This window comes from Vigna unguiculata, chromosome 10 (genome assembly GCF_004118075.2).
Source record: "Vigna unguiculata cultivar IT97K-499-35 chromosome 10, ASM411807v1, whole genome shotgun sequence".
Classification (NCBI taxonomy): Eukaryota; Viridiplantae; Streptophyta; class Magnoliopsida; order Fabales; family Fabaceae; genus Vigna; species Vigna unguiculata.
Genome location: NC_040288.1, coordinates 24210680 through 24229052, shown reverse-complemented (window position 1 = coordinate 24229052; position 18373 = coordinate 24210680). Strand labels below are relative to the sequence as shown.

Genomic DNA, 18373 nt, shown 5'->3' with positions numbered 1-18373 from the left:
AGCGACGTGATCAAGGCTTGAGGCAAAGAGTGGGAGAACCCTAGCGGAAAGCTTGAAGAAAGAATGGGTTACGCGTGTTGGTGTTGTTGGTCATGCGGAATCATTGGAGGTGTGCGAAGAAACCCTAGCAACAGCTCTCCACGCGTGAAATGTTATGGGCTTCGCTGCAGACGTTGAAGGAATTGCTGAAGGAATTGGGCTGGAAGCCCAATACGTGCTGGTAGGATAGCAGCATTTGTGAGTGATGTGGAGGCGTAGGCCGAGATCGTGCTTCAGCGGAAACAAAGATGCACGCGTGGCTTCAATTTGGAAAGAAAGATGTTGGCTGCAATTCTGGAGTGGCCCAACGCAGCGTGGCTTCAAGATGCCACTTTCAAGAAAAATGTTGTTCGCGTTGGTGTGTTGAATTGGGCCGCAGGCCCGATATCAATGGGCAACTTCGAAACAAAAGGCTGCATTTAGCAAACAAACCCAATTAGAACAAGTTTTATTTAATTAAAAATAAAGAAAATAAAAGAAATTAAAAAGAATGGGCCTAGCCAATGACCCAGGCTATGAGCCTTAATGGGATCACATCACAAGCACAAATACAGGCACATGCACAACATATGCAAGCTCAACTAAAAGCACAAGCAGATATGCATGCACAATTTCAAGCTCAATTCCAAGCACAAATGTAGGCACAATGCTATCACAAGTGAAAATGCAAACACTTTTACAACAACAAATGCATACACAAATGGAAATACATATAGAGTTTTTCAAGAAAAATATTTCCTGCATTAAAGATATCATCACCACCATCAGTTAAGAAACACGAGGAGAACAAAATATGAAGATGATTTTTTGTTTTGTTTTAATTTTAATCATGTATGTTAGCAATTGTTCTATTTGTGATGCTTAAAAACTTTCATTATGTTCTTGACTTTCACTATTTTAAATGTGGTAAAATTTGACATGTATCATATAAATTAGTTGACAAGATTTATTATACTTTTACGTAATATTGATAATTAAATTCATTTTATAAGGTACAAAAATAATAAGAGCGTGAAATATTTTGGCTTGTATTATAATTGGTGAGGGATTAACGAGGGTTTAGCTAGGGATTTTCTACAAACATTTTGCCAGGGATTAGTGAGGGATTTGCTACAACTAATTTGTTAGGGATAAGTTAGGGTTTTGCTACAAGTAGTTTGCTAAGGATTTGCTACAAACATTTTGCTAGGGATTTGCTAGAAAAACTTTGTTAGGGATTTGCTACAAAAATTTTGCTAGGGATTAGCAAGGGATTTGCTACAACTAGTTTGTTAGGGATTAATTAGGGATTTGCTACAAACATTTTGCTAGGGATTAGTTAGGGATTTGTTACAACTAGTTTGATAGGGATTAGCTACAAAGTAGTTCCCTAACTACTTAGCTACCTATAATTTAGCTACACTTAAGTATCCTTGTTATTTCCTCGCTAGTCCTTCGTTAAATGGGTTTGCATGGGATCAGTGATGGATTAGCTAGGGATGACTCCTTCACTAATCTACATATTTCTTATAGTGCTTGAATCAAGTTTAGATATTGCTACAAGCAGTCTAAAGTTTAATCATTGGCATCCACAATGTAAATGAATTGGTTGGACCCTTACCTAAAAGTTGAAGTTACAAAGCTTATACCAAAAAAACACAACAAAAATATTAGAAATTTTGTCCACGCAAAATCATGCTACAATTTTATACTCACCAATCCAACAAAATATTTTTTCCCTTTCCCCTTCTTTCACTCAATTAGCTTCCACATCTCATTTTCTAGGGACAAAACAAAAAACATTTATTCAGTGAAAGAATAGAAAGTCAAATGAACTTTTTACAACCTCTTATCCATGTATAAAAACTTTAAATGGGGACAAATCAACATTTGCACATGATCAGAAAGAATAGAGCTTCTATATTTGGAAAGCACACGTCCACCTTTACTAAAAACTTACTCTGATGGCAAAATAGTAATGGGAATACTAAGCACATCTCAAGCCATTATAGACAACAAAAGGAAGTTTTTCTCATTAGTCTTCCAATATTTGAGTACATAAAAATATTCACTTTCTTCATCATCTATTGTTGGTTCATCTAGGTAAACATCTACACGGCTCTTGCCAATTATAGATTTTGATTCATTTTGATACATTTTAAAATCCTACAATGTATTACATATTAATTATCAAAACAAAACAAGATAAAATGAAAATAATGAATACTTACTGAAATAATCCTTTATCTTTTGGTCTTACTCTCTTCAATATTGGATTGAGACATGAAGATGAATTCCTTAAGAGATCAGGAAAGAGAACCATAAGAGATAGACAAGTTCTTTGCATATTCTCCAAACAACATCTTGAACTTTTCTAACACTTTCTTAGTATTTTCTTTATAAGCTAGAAGATCCAATTTTTTATAACAATACATTGTAAAATCTAAATCAAAATAATCCTTTATCTTTTGGTCTTACTTTCTTCAATATTGGATTAAGACATGAAGATGAATTCCTTAAGAGACCGGGAAAGAGAACCACAGGAGAAAGACAAGTTCTTTGCATATTCTCCAAACAACATCTTGAACTTTTCTAACACTTTCTTAGTATTTTCTTTATAAGTTAGAAGATCCAATTTTTTTATAACAATACATTGTAAAATCTAAATCAAAATAATCCTTTATCTTTTGGTCTTACTCTCTTCAATATTGGATTGAGACATGAGGATGAATTCCTTAAGAGATCGGGAAAGAGAACCACAAGAGATAGACAAGTTCTTTGCATATTCTCCAAACAACATCTTGAATTTTTCTAACACTTTCTTAGTATTTTCTTTATAAGTCAGAAGATCCAATTTTTTATAACAATATATTGTAAAATCTAAATTATAACAATACTATCAACTTCTCCTTTCACATCCCTCGATGACCATTCTCTCATTACATTAAATTGAAAAAAAAATCAAATTTAATTGATCTAGTTAAAATAGATCTAAATTATAAATTGAATTGATTTTATTATATCTAAATTAGATCTAAACTACATCTTGAGAATCCATAAGCACTTGTCTACATAGTTTTGGAGTAAATATCCGAGTGATAATAATGAACTCATGTCAGTGATTCAATTCTCAAATTCATAATTTAGTGATTTTCTATCACTTGACAAACTAATGCACCAAAAGTGAATTCATGGTGATTCATGTATTTGTTTTCTTATATTAAAATAAGTACTTACAATAAAAAAAAAAACCTACAATTTTGGCAAATTTATTTATATTTATTTTCATAATTACTTTTTATAATTTAATAATATTTTACTTTTATCATTATTATATTGGTAATTTTTACATTTTATTATCGCAATATATATATATATAATTATTTATTATAAAAGTTTCAAATTTAAATTATAACAAAATGATAAAAATCTAACTTTAGTAAGATGCATGTTGATAATTTTCTACTAATAGATTAAGAAATTAGAAAAGATTAAAAAAACAAAAATGGTGATTATTTATTATTAACGAGTAGAAATAGTTCATCAGATTAAAAAATCGATAAAAAATTATTACTTCAGATCTAAATTCAAAATGTAAGAACTAAAAGTTTATTTAAGAACTAAGATAATTTCTCTTCCAAAACTAAAGTTTCAAATTTCAAAAAGATATACAATAAACACAACCGTTTTAATATATATATATATATATATATATATATATATATATATATATAATATAATATAATATAATATAATATAATATAAATCTAATACTCAATAATTCAATCACTCAATAGCCCACCAAATAAGTTTTTTTATACAAAATTTCTAAAATGGTTATAATCACAACTATATATAACATTTATTAAAGTAGAAATTTTGGTTTAAAATTAGGAAGAGACAATATTGTTCTATTTTAGAAAAAAAATTAACAAAATATGAGTATTTAATAAAAAAATAATTAATAAAGTAATATGTTAAAAAATTATTTTTAGTAAAAAATATTACTATAACATTTATACAAATAATAAATTTGGAATGAAATTGAGAGAAACAATATAAATATTAGTACTTAATTTTGTAAATATATGTATACTTATTTAGTTTTAATCTTATAAAAAATGGATTATAAAAATATTTTAATTATTAAAAAAAATTGGGACAAAATTGAATCAGATATACATAAGTAGATACTAAATTAAAACAAAAAGACATATATGAGGACTAAATCGAAATTAACACAATGTCATCTAATAGTGACACTGACACGAGGCATTGCAATGCCACGCGACACGAACAATGCCACATGTCACACATAGAGACCTGACACTGACACGTGGCACGTCATTACCAGCATTAGTCAACTTCGTCTGAAAGGGATCTAATTGAAACACTTTTTTAAAAGTTAAAAGTTGGGATGCAATTGACACTTTTTTAACCGTTAGCGAACCTATGTTATGACATAGGGGGCCATATAAATAAATAAATCAATATTTTACTAGTTTATATAAAAGATTTGAGATTATTCTTTTGGTTTTTATTTCAGTTCAAAAATATCAAGTTTATCATCTAGTTTTTTTAGTTTCAATTTGGTTCCAATTTTTTAAAAAATAATGCAATTTGGTCTTATTTTTGTTAAATTTCTTGAATTGGATCAAGATTTTTTCATCAAAATTGAAGTTATAAATAATGATTGTTTTCTTTGTTAATGTGACTAACACAATCTCATTGTCAATTTTGATGAAAACTCTTTACTTCGCTTCAAAAAATTTAACAAAAATGAACAAATTGTATCAATTTTTAAAAATTTAGGACCAATTTGAGGTTAAAAAATCTAGAGGATCAATATCATATTTTTGGACAAAAAAATAATCCAAAAGAATAATTCAACCAAAATTTTGGCATCCCAAAATTTTAGCTCAAGATCCGCCACTGAGATTGACATACCTCTACTAAAGTGGGTATCATCTAAGTAATTAAACCAAAATACATCTAAATAATCATTATAAAATTTTGAATTTAAATTAAAAAAATTGTAAAAATTATTGACGTAGACTCATCACTCTCTGTCCATACACTCACTGAAAAGTGAGAAAACTATTTTAAAATAGTTGTTGTTTTCCATTTATAAATATTATAGCTGATAAGTTTTTTTTTTCTTTAATTTATGTCTGGTTTTGTTTCTTTACAAAAATATTTATTTTCCATTTTAAGGGGATGTTTTTTTTTTTTTTTTTAAATTGAATTCTTTTAAAAATAATCCTTTTAATGATTGACAAGGAGTAAGACAGATGTTTATTAAAAAGTAATTTATTTTAACTTTACTTCAACACTTGCATAAATTAAAAATATTATTCTGAAAAACGTTTAAAAATAATGACTTTATTGCAAGATAAACTTAGGATCAGAGAATGTTCGGATAAGCGTGGCAAAATCAATATTAATTGACATGAATAAATTGATTACGAACAAGGACTTATCTTTGAATGTAAATTTTTAATTACAAATTAATTTTAAAAAAGAATTATGAATTTGATTTTAATGATTTCATATACACTAAAGTCAATTTAATTCTGATCCATCTGACATGAAACCAAACACACATTTAATTTAATTGAAAGTTGGCTTGTTTACTTAAAAAAAAGGGTAAATATAAATTTCACTTTTTACATTTTTAGACGTGAAAAGAGAAATAAAGATAAAGTAAAAAAAAAAGAAAAGTGTATATAATACTAAACATGGAGATGGAAATTAAAGGAAAATAAATTAAAAGAAGAAGAAAAGAATTAAAAATGCTACAGAGGAAGCAGGAGAATGAATCTATGTTCTATTAGTATTGGGGTCAATCACAATCCGTCAAAGGCACCAAACCATACTGAAGCGAATCCGGTAAAGGGAAAAAGCGTGGTTGGTGAAATTCCTGGGATCCCACTGCAGGGACTATCATTTGTTGCTTTGATTTACCCACTTTTTCTTTCTTTCAATTCAATCACTTTCTTAATCCTCTCTTACACTCCACGCACCACTACAACTCTTCCATAATCACTCATTTCCAAACTCAGATTCAGACCCAAACCCCAATTCATGGTACTTTTTTCTTCTTACAATCCTTCAATCATCGTATAATTCATACCAGTTCAATTAAACACACCGTTTTGCGTTTCAGGCGAGCACGTTACGGCTATACTTGATCTGCATTCGGAACACGCTAGAGGCCGCAATGTGCCTCCAGGTACCTTCTCTCACTCTTCAATGCCACTTTCTCTCTCCCTCTGTATATGTGTATATCCATTTTCTTTTCAATCACGTTTTTTCTTCTCTTCTTCTTCTTCTTCGCTACGCTTCTAGAACTTTCCCTGTCAAGAAGTCGAAAGGCATAACAAGCCCGAGGTTGAACTCAAGTACGTTCTCTCTCTCTCTCTCTCTCTCTCTCTCTCTCTCTTGATCTAATTGATAGCGGTAAGAGAAAACGAACGAAACAAATAATTATGTAATTGAGATTATAATTTTTGTTTTCGAAATATAATACGACGATTTCACGATGTTTATATAGAAGACAAAAAAATAAAAATAAAAATCAAAGCGATTAGATTGTGAATTTTGTTGTTTTACTTGCAGGACCAGTCCCGAACTCCTCCTCAATCCCGTAATTTCCATCTCGTTTCGTATCATTCTGCAGTAATTTCTGTTTTAAGTTTTGTTTCCTCTGTAATTGGCGTGATTTGAGGTATTTAACTATGTTGTTGAATTGCCGAAATGATATATGGCCTTTCTTTTTCTTTTTTGTTGTAGCAGATAAGTTGATGAAAAGAGAAGTTAGGTTCATAGGAGGTTTGGTCTTAGGCTAGTGGTAATTCATGCATGGTTGGGTCTTTCGGTTTAGAGTGAGACCGGTATTCTATATCTGTGTCCTGAAATCTATTCCTTTTTCAAAGTTCAAATTGGACGGTATCTAGGATTGTTGGGTCTAGCTTTTGAGGAATTTCAAATACTTCATAAATCAACTTTTGTTTGATAACATTGCTGCTCTTACTCGTGTTTTATGGAATTTATTCATTTCTTATGATTTTTCCTTGCAATTATAAGGTCCTTGTGATTTTCACAATCAGTTTGTTACTTGTTGCTAATAGATTTTTACAAGTTGGAAGATCTTATAAATGCCTTTTCTTTATTTCTTATTCACATCCACCAATAGGTTGGAGAGGCTGAACCATCTGTTTCTGCAGAGGTAGTAAGTAGTTTGAGAAATTTGGTGCAGATAGGTCGGCTCAAGTTGGAAGGATTGTGTTTGTGCTTCAACACATGAGTTCATGGTGTTGTGATGAACTGTTTTAAGATTCCTATTAGAAGGAATGCTAGAGTATGTACGCACCATGCTTTATATTCTCTGAACCCAAGTGTTTCTTTATTGAATGGAGTGCTCGACTTCAAGACATACGCTATTTCAACATTTTCCTTGAGATGGAGGCTTAATTTAATTTATAATAGATTACGAAGATATTATGATTTGTTTCTGAAGCACATTTAATCTAAAAGAGAAATAACATGAAACAAGACTTGTCTAAAATCAGGAAAAGGAACTGCAACATAAATGAATACTTGCAGTCAAAGGACAGAGAGAGATGAACATAAAGAAGGTTGTTTGGTGGGGAGGATGTGGGATGAAAGAATTATTTTTAGAAAGAAAAGATTAAATCATACTAAAAAGAAATAAATGTTTTACTTTATATTGTGGGATAATAGTTTATATTTTTTCTGTGCTGTGTTGGGCATGGCTAGAGATCCTTTTTATATTTAAAGAAAATGAGATGAAAACACCAAGGGAAAGTGGGTTAATTAATTTTTTTTTTTTTGGTGATGAAAACAAATTGTTGAGATGTATCATGTAGATACTAGATTTAAGATAGCTCAAATGGTTTAGTTAAAATTTAGAAATATTGTCTAGCATTCTATTGTACATGTTTTGCATCAAGTGCTGGATTGAGTCTAAGATCAATGAAAGAACTTTGCAATGTGAATAGCGAATCACACCAAAGGAAGATGAAAAGAAGAACAAACACAAATCTAGAAAAATAATAAATTGTCTCATGTATTATGCAAGATAAGTGTTTAGTTTGCATCACTTGCAGATACATACAATCCACCTTTACAAAGGGGACACAAAATAGTTACAAATTATTTAGAACTACAATCAAAATCCTACATACCTAACTAAAACATATGCAATGGTTGTTGGTCACTAGACAGTCTATATCTCCATCATCAGACCGTCTACTCATGGAACGTTCTACCTTAGAGAAGAGTTCAGTACACAAAATAATTTATTGTGGCATCTATAACCAGACTATCTTCTTCTTAGACATCTATAACCATACCTTCTACCTTAGAAAATATTCAATACACCACCAAGATCTACAACATACAGTGAAATTATTGTTTTATTGATAATGGAAAAAATTGGAGGAAACATTCTTTGAGCGCAAACAATATAAGATCTGATGGTGACAAGGTTGCTACATTTACAAATAGGCTTTTATTATCTTTCTTGTTCTTAAATGTAACAGAGGAAGATACATTGGCTAGTTTTGATATTCAAATTCCTATAGACTTGAAGATTAAGTCCAAAAAAATATCTTTATGATAGGATGGATACACAATCCGTGGAAAAATAATAAAAGGAAAATACAAGTGGGCCAAAAGTCTGACGTGTGTGAGATGAGGGATGAGAAAGGAAAGGGTACTGAGTATTTAGACAATAACTTAGATAAGGGAAATACATTTGTGGTAAAGAAAATGAGAGTGCAGATGAGTAGTAAAAGCAATTTTCAGGAGGTTTCTATTAGTGGGGACAAGAGAATTACCAAGGATTGCTTCTATAGGATTTCGCTATTTTTGGTGGAAAGGAAGGGCATGAAAACAAGTTTTCTTCTAGACTAATATTAAGATTTCTGGAATCTAAAGTCTTCTGTTATTTGCTTTTCTTATTATGTTCATCAGCAACACAAATAGGAAGTGGCTTCAAGTTGTCTTTGTTAGAATTAAGCGGACTCTTATCGTGATAATGGTGCCTTAATCTTAGTGTTTTCTTTTACCATATCTTTCTAAGTTATTCTATACTTCACTTGGATGAAATTGAATCTTGTAGATGATAATTTTTGCTCAGTGGTTTTTGTTTTAGTATATGTTCCTAAATAATATAATCACTCTTGCTTCAATGCTTCATTGGAAAAATATGTGCATTTGTTGTAACAGGTTTTGATATGTCGAAATGAGGCTGAAAAGTGCTTAATAGAAACATCTATCAATTCATTGCGGATAAGTCTCAAGGTATATTTTTTCTTGTTTGTGAGACTAATGTTTTGGTAAAATGGTTAAAATTCAATCTTGTCCCATGATTGTGAAGATTGATTCAGTAAAATCTGTGAAAAGGTTTACAGACTGTCTAACATTGTCTAGTCTTAGTTTCACATCTAGTCTACTATAGTGTCTATGAGACTGGAGCTTCTTATGTCGGTGGTGCTTATGAACAAATGTGTCATATTGTCGACGAGTCCTATTTCTTCAGTTATACCACGTGTACAATGTTAGGCTGGTTGGTTTTTCTCATAATTAGGGACCTTGTAATGCCACTTATATAAGAGTTCATTTAGTTTGTTAAAGTTGTTACAATTGTTAACTAAGAGCGAGAGTTGTTAGGAACCAAGAATTGGAAAGAGAAAGAAAAAAAGGTTTTCTATTAAAAGACTGAAAAGAAGAAAAAATAGGAGAGCACTCCCTCCTCAATGGTTTCCCCTTCACAAAGAACTAAAGCTCAATGTACAAAATTCACTTCCTTCCCCTCTCCTCTCCTTTCCTATTTATATCTAACTAACACCTCAAGTAACTGATTCTAACTATCTTAACTAATTTCTCTTCTCCATTTGTCCTAACAATACACTTCTCCATAAATCAACCTTGTCCTCAAGGTTGGAACAGTGGCAGCTTAATCCCATGCCATGGCTCATCTTTATCAAGGTGTTATCTACCCTTCCTGATAGTATTGTCATACTGTCTTATCATAGGAAGGGAACCCACTGGCTAATGCCTGGAAATTCTGGTCTGGAGGCTTTAGTGGTGGTGAAGAGAGTGGTTTTTGTATAACAGACTCTGAACCCAGTAAGTTGGAATTCCAAAATTTCAATTTCATTGATGTTCCAATCATTATAAAGTCTAAGTTCAACAATGAATTTTTATTCATATTACGTAAATCTGATTTTGGGAAAAAATCTTGCTTGGCTGCATCTCCACCTTCAACTCTCTATATTGTTGCATCCCCTTCTTCCTCCATCATAATATTTTTTTGTGTTACAAATCTCACTTATGTTTTGGTTTTTTCTTCACTCCAGAGGGTGTGATTCTTCATTGCTGACCCTTCTTCCACATCTAGAGCAATTTGCATATCTCTAATCAAGTCCTTTGGATCCTGTTGTGGCATCCGATTTTGAATGTTAGATTGCAGCCCTGCAAAGAAATATCCCTGCAGTTGATCTTCTGGTGTTTGATTTGCTTGTGACACCAACTCCACTGTTTTAACCCATTGTTTTAACCTAAGACCTCAACAATTCTTCTCCCTCCTCATCTGATCTACTAGTATGTAGATATTTTCTTCCTTCATAGAGTTTACTGCTTTTCTTGATTTCTTGCTGCAGTTCTTTAATCTCCTTTATGTCTTGCAGCTTATCTTTTATAATAGCCAAATCCATCTTCACTTCTGCATTCACTTTTTCTTGATCGTTGTACCATTTCTCCCAAGCACTGATTCTGCTTTCCATGATGATGTGTTCCCCATTTGCACAAGGGCTGCATTAGGATCTTTAGGTTTAGAACCTTATGGAAACTTGGAAACTTAGTGAAAAGGTGGATTAGAAAGAGGTGGAAGTTCCAATCTGACCAGTATTGTAAAAACGTCAATATCTTGGGTTGTAGAACTCCAATTGGCATGATTCCAAAACGGGGTAAAATGTTCCGTTTTGAAATACAATTTTGGTTTAAGAAACACTAATTTTGGACGATTGGAACGAGAGTTATGACTATAAGATAAATCTGGACAGAAGTGAGTATTTGATTTCGGGTGAAAGAAGAAGATGTGAATATGGAAGGTGGAAGGAAAGAATCACACTTTCCAAGGGAGGCAACACACAAAGGAGGGGAAAGTCCTTTGAGACAGCCAAAGGTTATTGAATCACTTAAGAACATAGGAGGATCACTTTCACTAAAATAAAAGAGATCAACTCTAATTTTTTTGAATAAAACTCAACTTGTGTTCATTGATAAAATAGTTCAATAGAAGCTTTAACCACTGGAATTACAAAAAGACCCATAAATTGCAATTACATCCCACTTTAGCTATTAATGATCCCACTACTGAATGATTCATTGTAACTACAAATTTGGCAGCCCAAAAGTTACCCAAAAACATTTAGCTATGCATCCTCTTGGTCTCCCAAAGGTTGTTTTTTAAGTTGGCAAATAGGCCCTTATTACAACTTGAAAATAAAGCAAAACTAAAGCCCATTCATTGATTAAACCAAAACATAATTTGGTCAGCCAATTTTACAAAGAATTGAGCCATTATTTAAACAAACTAATAAGTTAAAAGAAAAAAAAAATGCCGCAAAGTAGTGCATTAGTCTTTCTTCATTTGGGCCATGATGCGATTTATATCACATGACTCACCTTCAATGTATCCACCAGATCAATTTATTAGGAACCAAGAATTGAAAAGAGAAAGAAAATAAAGGTTTTTTATTGAAAGACCGAAAAGAACAAAAAATAGGAGAGCACTCTCTCCTCCAAGGGTTTCCCCTTCACAAAGAGCTAAAGCTCAATGTACAAAATTCACTTCCTTCCCCTCTCCTCTCCTTCTTTCCTATTTATATCTAACTAACACCTCAAGTAACTGATTCTAACTATCTTAACTAATTTCTCTTCTCCATGTGTCCTAACAAGTTGACTGAGAGAGAAACCAAGAATTGTAATTTTTGTGTTTATAATGAATTATGTCGTGGATGTAAATTGAAGCTTATTAACACTTCAATTGAGTTACGTGTACAATGTTATTGCAGTTGACTTTGCTTATAAATAGAGAACTTATACTGTCACTTATGAAAGAGTTCGTTCAGTTAGTTAAAGTTGTTACAACAATTAAGTAAAAGTGAGAGTTCACTGTGAGAGAAACCTAAAGTTGTAATCTATTTGTTCATAGTGAATTCTGTTGTGGATGTAAACTAAAGTTCATTAACACTTCAATTGCTTTTAGGGTGTAATCTTTTGTCTCCTTCATGCTGTCATTTCTTTCTTTCTTATTCGTTTGCAATTATCTTTGTTATCAGTTGATTGTTTGTGTTGTAAACGATCGTGCAGTAAACTTGTGCCTCGTATTCCTAAAAATGATGACGTAATGCTTAGTTACCTTACTGAAGTCTGCTAAATTTGTGATGTTTCTTTAAGACATGGACTGTCCATTCGTGCTCAAAACATCTTTCATTAACTTAGTGATTTTTCTTTATGCTTCTTCCTTCTTTAAAGCTTTCCTTATCATGGTTAGCTGTTGATGTAACAAATCAACAATGTGTAAAACTTCAGACTCATGTACTGTCTAATCTGTATCTCTAATGAATATTGAAACATGTTCTAATTAGTGTGTTGGAAATTTGGTATAACTAAAATGGGAAATAGAGAAGGTAAGTAGAATTTGAGAATAATAACAGAAAAAATGGTTTCACTGAGGTTGGATGGACCACTGATATGGTGGCACAAATTGATGTGCGGCACAATTGTGCCGTAAACTTTATTGTACTGTCACCAGTCCAAAAATGTCATAAATTTCAAAACAATACCTTTACTTCTAGAGTCAGGACTGCCTATCTTAGAAATATCAATTTGTGAGGTCCATATATGATGAGCAATGCAAACTTGTGTTATAGGGTTTTGCCAGAACAAGTTGTGTATGTTTTGAGAAAAGTTATACCACTTTATTTTATAACTTACAGTCATATTTTTCTGAGTAGACTTGTCATCTTTACTTTGATAATATTTGATAGGTTATGGGTGTGATTTGTTTCCTCATATTGTTAGTTGTATCTACCATATAATTTAGAAGTCCTTGTGTGCGTGTGTGAATAATAGGAATTTTAAAGGCTATCACTAAATTTTTGCACTGAAATAAATTCACATAATAGGGTCAATTGTTCTCTAATAAGAGTCTTAAAGATAATTTTTTATTGGATATATGAATAATATTAATTAATATTGAGATAGTGCAGTCTTCCTAGTTATCTGAACTTTCTTGGATTCTCTTAATTAATATTGAGATTTTGCTTTCACGCATCAAATTCGCATGGATATACCAATGTTCATTATCATTTGTCCCCAATTCCATGTTCTAGTTTATTCTTTCTCATCCTTTGCAGGTTAAGCAGGCGGATGAACTTGAAAACATACTGACCAAGAAATTTCTTAGATTTTTATCAATGAGAGCTGAGGCTTTCCAAGTACTCAGGAGAAAGCCTGTTCAGGTTTGTATCTACTAGCATTAAGCTAGTTTTCTTTTCCTTTTCATTTTCTTTTAAATTGACAATGGTGACAATGGTGTCTGGTGATAAATTTTCGTATTGAATAATGTAGTGTCTAGTTGCGTGGAGTTTCATTGAATGTTTGAAATGAAGTATTTGTTGAGGTTGTTTCCTAGATAGTGTATTGCATGACTTTAATAAATGAGATGGAGCAGAGCAGTGTGTTCAACCTACACTGTTGTGCTTTTTTATTGATATGTATATATACACAGAGCAGTTACAAAATAAGGCAAGGCACATACCACCCCAACCCTAAAGTTGGGTACATACGGAACAAATAATAATAAAAGAACATTACATTTTAACAGCATGATGCTAAGGTTGTGCTTTGATTGATGACTTGTCATTATTACTAAAGTTTGACATAAGCAATAGGCATACCACATTCTGTTACTTGTTATTCATTTCGAAGGTAGTGCTTGGTTTAAAGGGTGAAAGAAATCCTCTACAGACATAAAACGGGACTTGCAAAACTATCCTTGCATTTAATTTTTCTTCTCATATTTTGGCACTGATTTATGTATTGAAAAATACCGCATACATAGTGTCTATTTATTAGTGATTTTTAAATTGTATGGTGGATTATTTACCCTCCAAAGAAATTTTAATCCTCGTATGAATAATTATTTCTGAGAATCACAGCATTGTTGGGGCAGCTTACTCTGTTCATGCTGGTAGTGATTCTAACTAAATATTTTTTCCTTTCACTAGGTAGAAGGCAATTTCTTTTTAACATACTTCCGTTTTTCTTGGTAACTTGTAAGTGATCATTGATGCATCTTGTTGTTTCTCTTGGCAGGGATATGACATTAGCTTCCTTATAACAAATTACCACTGTGAGGATATGCAAAAGCACAAACTCATTGATTTTATAGTGCAATTTATGGAGGCAAGAATTTTGTTGACCCTATAATTTAGATTTGCATTTCTTTTACAAGACTTGTAACAATTATCTAAATTAGGGATACCGTATGACCCATGAAAACATTGCAAAGGTTCTACGGAACATTATTCTCCAGGGTAATTGGTGCTAAGAACAGTATAACATGCAGAAATAAAATAAAAATAATAAATAGAATAACATTTTTATATTCTTTATTGAATATTAGATACTAGACCTTATACATCAACTTTCGAACGAGGTATAAATGATTTGCTTACAGACTTTTCCTGGCAGATTCGTATTTGGTATAGTGGACTTAAAAAGATTTAGTGATAATTTGAAACTGCAAGATGATGTTTTTGCTTGCTTTCTATTACCTTCCCGACATTTAAAGTGACTACTTTCATCGATCTTTTGTGCTTTTATATAGGATATTGTCAATATTAAATAAATGTTTCTTCTACTTTAGTTATGGTTAATTGTTTGAAATTTAGTATAATAATGGCCTTCAAATTACAGGACATTGATAAAGAGATAAGTGAGCTCAAAATGTCGGTGAACACACGGGGGAGGCTTGTTGCTACAGAATTTTTGAAGCAGTTTATCTGATGTTTTTGACTAGTTGGAATTGCCAAATCCATGTAAATTGTACTCTGCAGGTCTAGTTTCACTTCACTTATCAAGTGCTTTGCCCCATGAGCCAATGGTCTGTGGTTTTATTATATTTAACAGAAGTGCAGAATAAATTTTGTAGAGCTTAGTACAGTATATAAAGAAAATTATGACAAACCTGCATGCCATTCCGAGTTGAAGCTACTATAAGTTAGCACATTTATCACTTAAGTTTTTTTCATTCATTTTTACTATTCACTTTTCAACTTTTGCACAGTGAAACTATCAGGATCTTTGAGTTTTAGAGGCCGCAACTTTTGAATCATCGCACTGCAATTACCTTGGATTTCAATAGTCTCATCCTCTGTGTACTTTCTTTTCTTTGTAAACAACTCTTTCAAGAATCTTACGTATGTAGCCATTTGTTGTATTGCTTTAGAGAAAGAAATATTGATTTCCAATTTTTTATCTCCATAAATTAAGTAAATTGTTTCTCCTTATCTTTCTTGTATGGTACTAGAGGATATAGAAGAATTTTCTCTGTACTTTTTTCTTGCTCTCTTTTCATATTTTTTTTTTCATTTTCTATCATTTTTATTCTCTCTATCCTCACTTGATTCAATGTCTTTCTCTTCCTCTCTTTTTTCCACTCCTTCCTAATACACTTTTTTGCTCCAAGTTGTTATGGCTTTATAGTGTTCTTTTTGGTTGACTGCAATATTTGTTGTAAAGTTCTTATCAAATTTCTCCTCTACTTTTCTTTGCCAATTGACCTAGTTAGGTTTCCAAATTGCGAATAAAGGCTTCTTTTATGGTTGGAAATAGATGTTTGCTTGAATTGTTGAAATGTCTCTTCAACTTTTGACGGCCTCTCATACATCGGAAGGTTGTTGTAGTGGCCTATTTGATGGTCTAGTTTGTTCCATGCTTGGATGAGACTTCCATCCTTGATTGAAATTCACATAGTTGCCTTGGCAACCTCTTGTGATTGACTTTGCACAAACATTGCCCATTGATACGACCTCCTCAATACAACATATAATCTTTGCACTTGTTGGTGTTGAATTTGAGAAGCCTTCTGGATCTCCTACGACAATGAAGAGAGTTTTTTCAAGAGTGCCTCCATTTGTTGTGTCATTAGCTTATTTTGAGCTAACAATGCATCGTGAGTTTGAAGTTCTAATACCCCCTTCTTCTGAATTTGAGTCCACCCATTCTGCACTTTGTAGTCATTTGAAACCATGTTTTCTATCAGTGCCTTGGCTTTAATTGGTCTTTTTAAATTTGATCATTTCTCTAGTTGAGGCATCTACCATGAACTTTGTTTATGCTGTAGGTCTCCCAAAAATATGGTGATTTGAGTTAGCTCATTGAATCCATGCATAAGAGTCTTTCTCAACAAACCCCTTAAATCGTTCCCATGCCTGCCTCAGTGATTCATCATAATCTTATTGTAATGATTAAATTTCCTGCTTCCCCTGGTTTACTTTTGTCTGGGGAAAATTTGTGAAGAAACATTTAAACAAGATCATCCCACCTAATCAAACTATTCTCAAAAAAAGAATTCAACCATGCATTTGCATTATCTACTAAAGAAAAAGGGAACAAACTTAGCCGAATGACTTCATCAAATACCTAGATAATTTTCACTATATTGCATATTTCCATGATTGTATGGATTCTCATGAGATAAGCCATGAAATTGATTGTTTTCCACCAAATGTATAAAAGCAGGATTTATCTTCATATTTGTTGTAGTTATTGTTGGCCTAGCCATGCTATTGAAATTCAACGACCTTGTGAAAGTTGAATAATCCCTAAAAGTCGCAGTCCTTCACCTATTCCAGCCATATCCACCTCTTCTTCCTGATATGATGGTTGGATATATGAGTAATCTAAGAAATTTGTTGTGCTTCCTGCTATAGTGGAGGAAACTTCACCTGTTTCCTTGAAATGTTTTCTACTTATATTGTTGATCCTCTGAGATATTATTTCAATTTTCGGATTGTAAAGTAATTGATTAGTCGAAATCTTGTGTCTCATGCACAATAAAAAAAAACTAGAAAGGACAAGTTAAACAATGTAAAATAATAAAGATATATATATATATATATATATATATATATATTCTCTTTTTTGAAATATCAAATTAAAGATAACAAACCTAAATCGGTAAACAAACACAATTAAACTAAACCAAACTTTAGTCTCCGACAACGACTTCAAAAACTTGTTTCGGAATTGGCAAGTGCACCAGATTGCACAAATAATATAGTGGACAAGTCTAGATATCGTTTCCCACCTAAACTAATGTGATTTAAGATAATTATTTGTTTACTAATAAAGAGTAAGAGTAATAAAACATTTTGATGTATATAAATCAAAAATAAAGAAATAACAAAAATTTACGTAGTGGAAACAATGAACTTAAGAAATTATATGGTAAAAGCATCATCGGGATTGGATTTCATGATTCCACTCAAAGTAAAAACAACAAAAAAACATATTTTTACTTTCTAATCTCACATTCAAACCTTTTGTAACAAGCCTCAATATTGTCGTAGACAAGCTTGAACTTGAATAATAAAAATTGCTAGACATAGACTTTTTAGACTTTGATGTAAAGCAATTTTTAGATTTTGATATTAAGTTCGCATTACTGGAACAATATGTTGATGTTAGAATGAGCACTGACCACATCTATGTCTAACATGTGAAATCAATTAGTTGTTCTATCCTAATCAGGTTTCCAAAACTCTTTTAAATTAGTCAGTACTCCCACATATGCACTATATCTAGAATATGCAATTGAAGATAATAATCAGGTTTCCTAACTTTTGGATCAGTAAGTACTCCCGCATGTGCAAAATTTCTAGACTATCGACATAAAACAAGAATAAACACAAGAGATGATGGAAAATAATTATGTTGAATGACGAATCCACAAATAATTAAAAATACATTATACCCAACTCTCATGAATGAGGGAGTAAGTTACTCCTACACATACTAAATAATAGAATAATGATGCCTCCAGCCTTCAAAATGCACTTCTACCATCAAGTGTATATAGATCAAGTTTCTTTCACTCCAAGAGTGTTTTTTGACCTCTGTCAGGCCCTTTACTTATATATTTTCTACAATACGCAACTTGCTGGGTGAATTGACTTGCTCGGCAAACTAACTTGTTGGGCGAGTAAAACATGATTTACTAGGCAAGTGTCTCGAACAAAATTGGGACTAGACC

General features: G+C 31.9%; 1 protein-coding gene across 2 annotated transcripts; it reads left to right on the top strand.

Annotated features, from left to right (window-relative positions):
- Positions 1 to 5804: 5804 nt before the first annotated feature.
- LOC114166847 (actin-related protein 2/3 complex subunit 4) lies at positions 5805 to 15440 on the top strand. 2 transcript variants are annotated; one of them, XM_028051710.1, is made up of 8 exons: positions 5808 to 6105; positions 6185 to 6250; positions 6367 to 6419; positions 6637 to 6664; positions 9271 to 9345; positions 13470 to 13574; positions 14431 to 14520; positions 15034 to 15440. In XM_028051710.1, the coding sequence occupies exons 1-8, from the start codon at positions 6103 to 6105 to the stop codon at positions 15121 to 15123; spliced, it is 510 nt and encodes a 169-aa protein (XP_027907511.1). In that variant the 5' UTR covers positions 5808 to 6102; the 3' UTR covers positions 15124 to 15440. The 2 variants fall into 2 exon arrangements, with proteins under 2 accessions (XP_027907512.1, XP_027907511.1); XM_028051711.1 differs by lacking the exon at positions 9271 to 9345 and having other exon boundaries at positions 5805 to 6105.
- The last annotated feature ends 2933 nt before the right edge of the window (positions 15441 to 18373 follow it).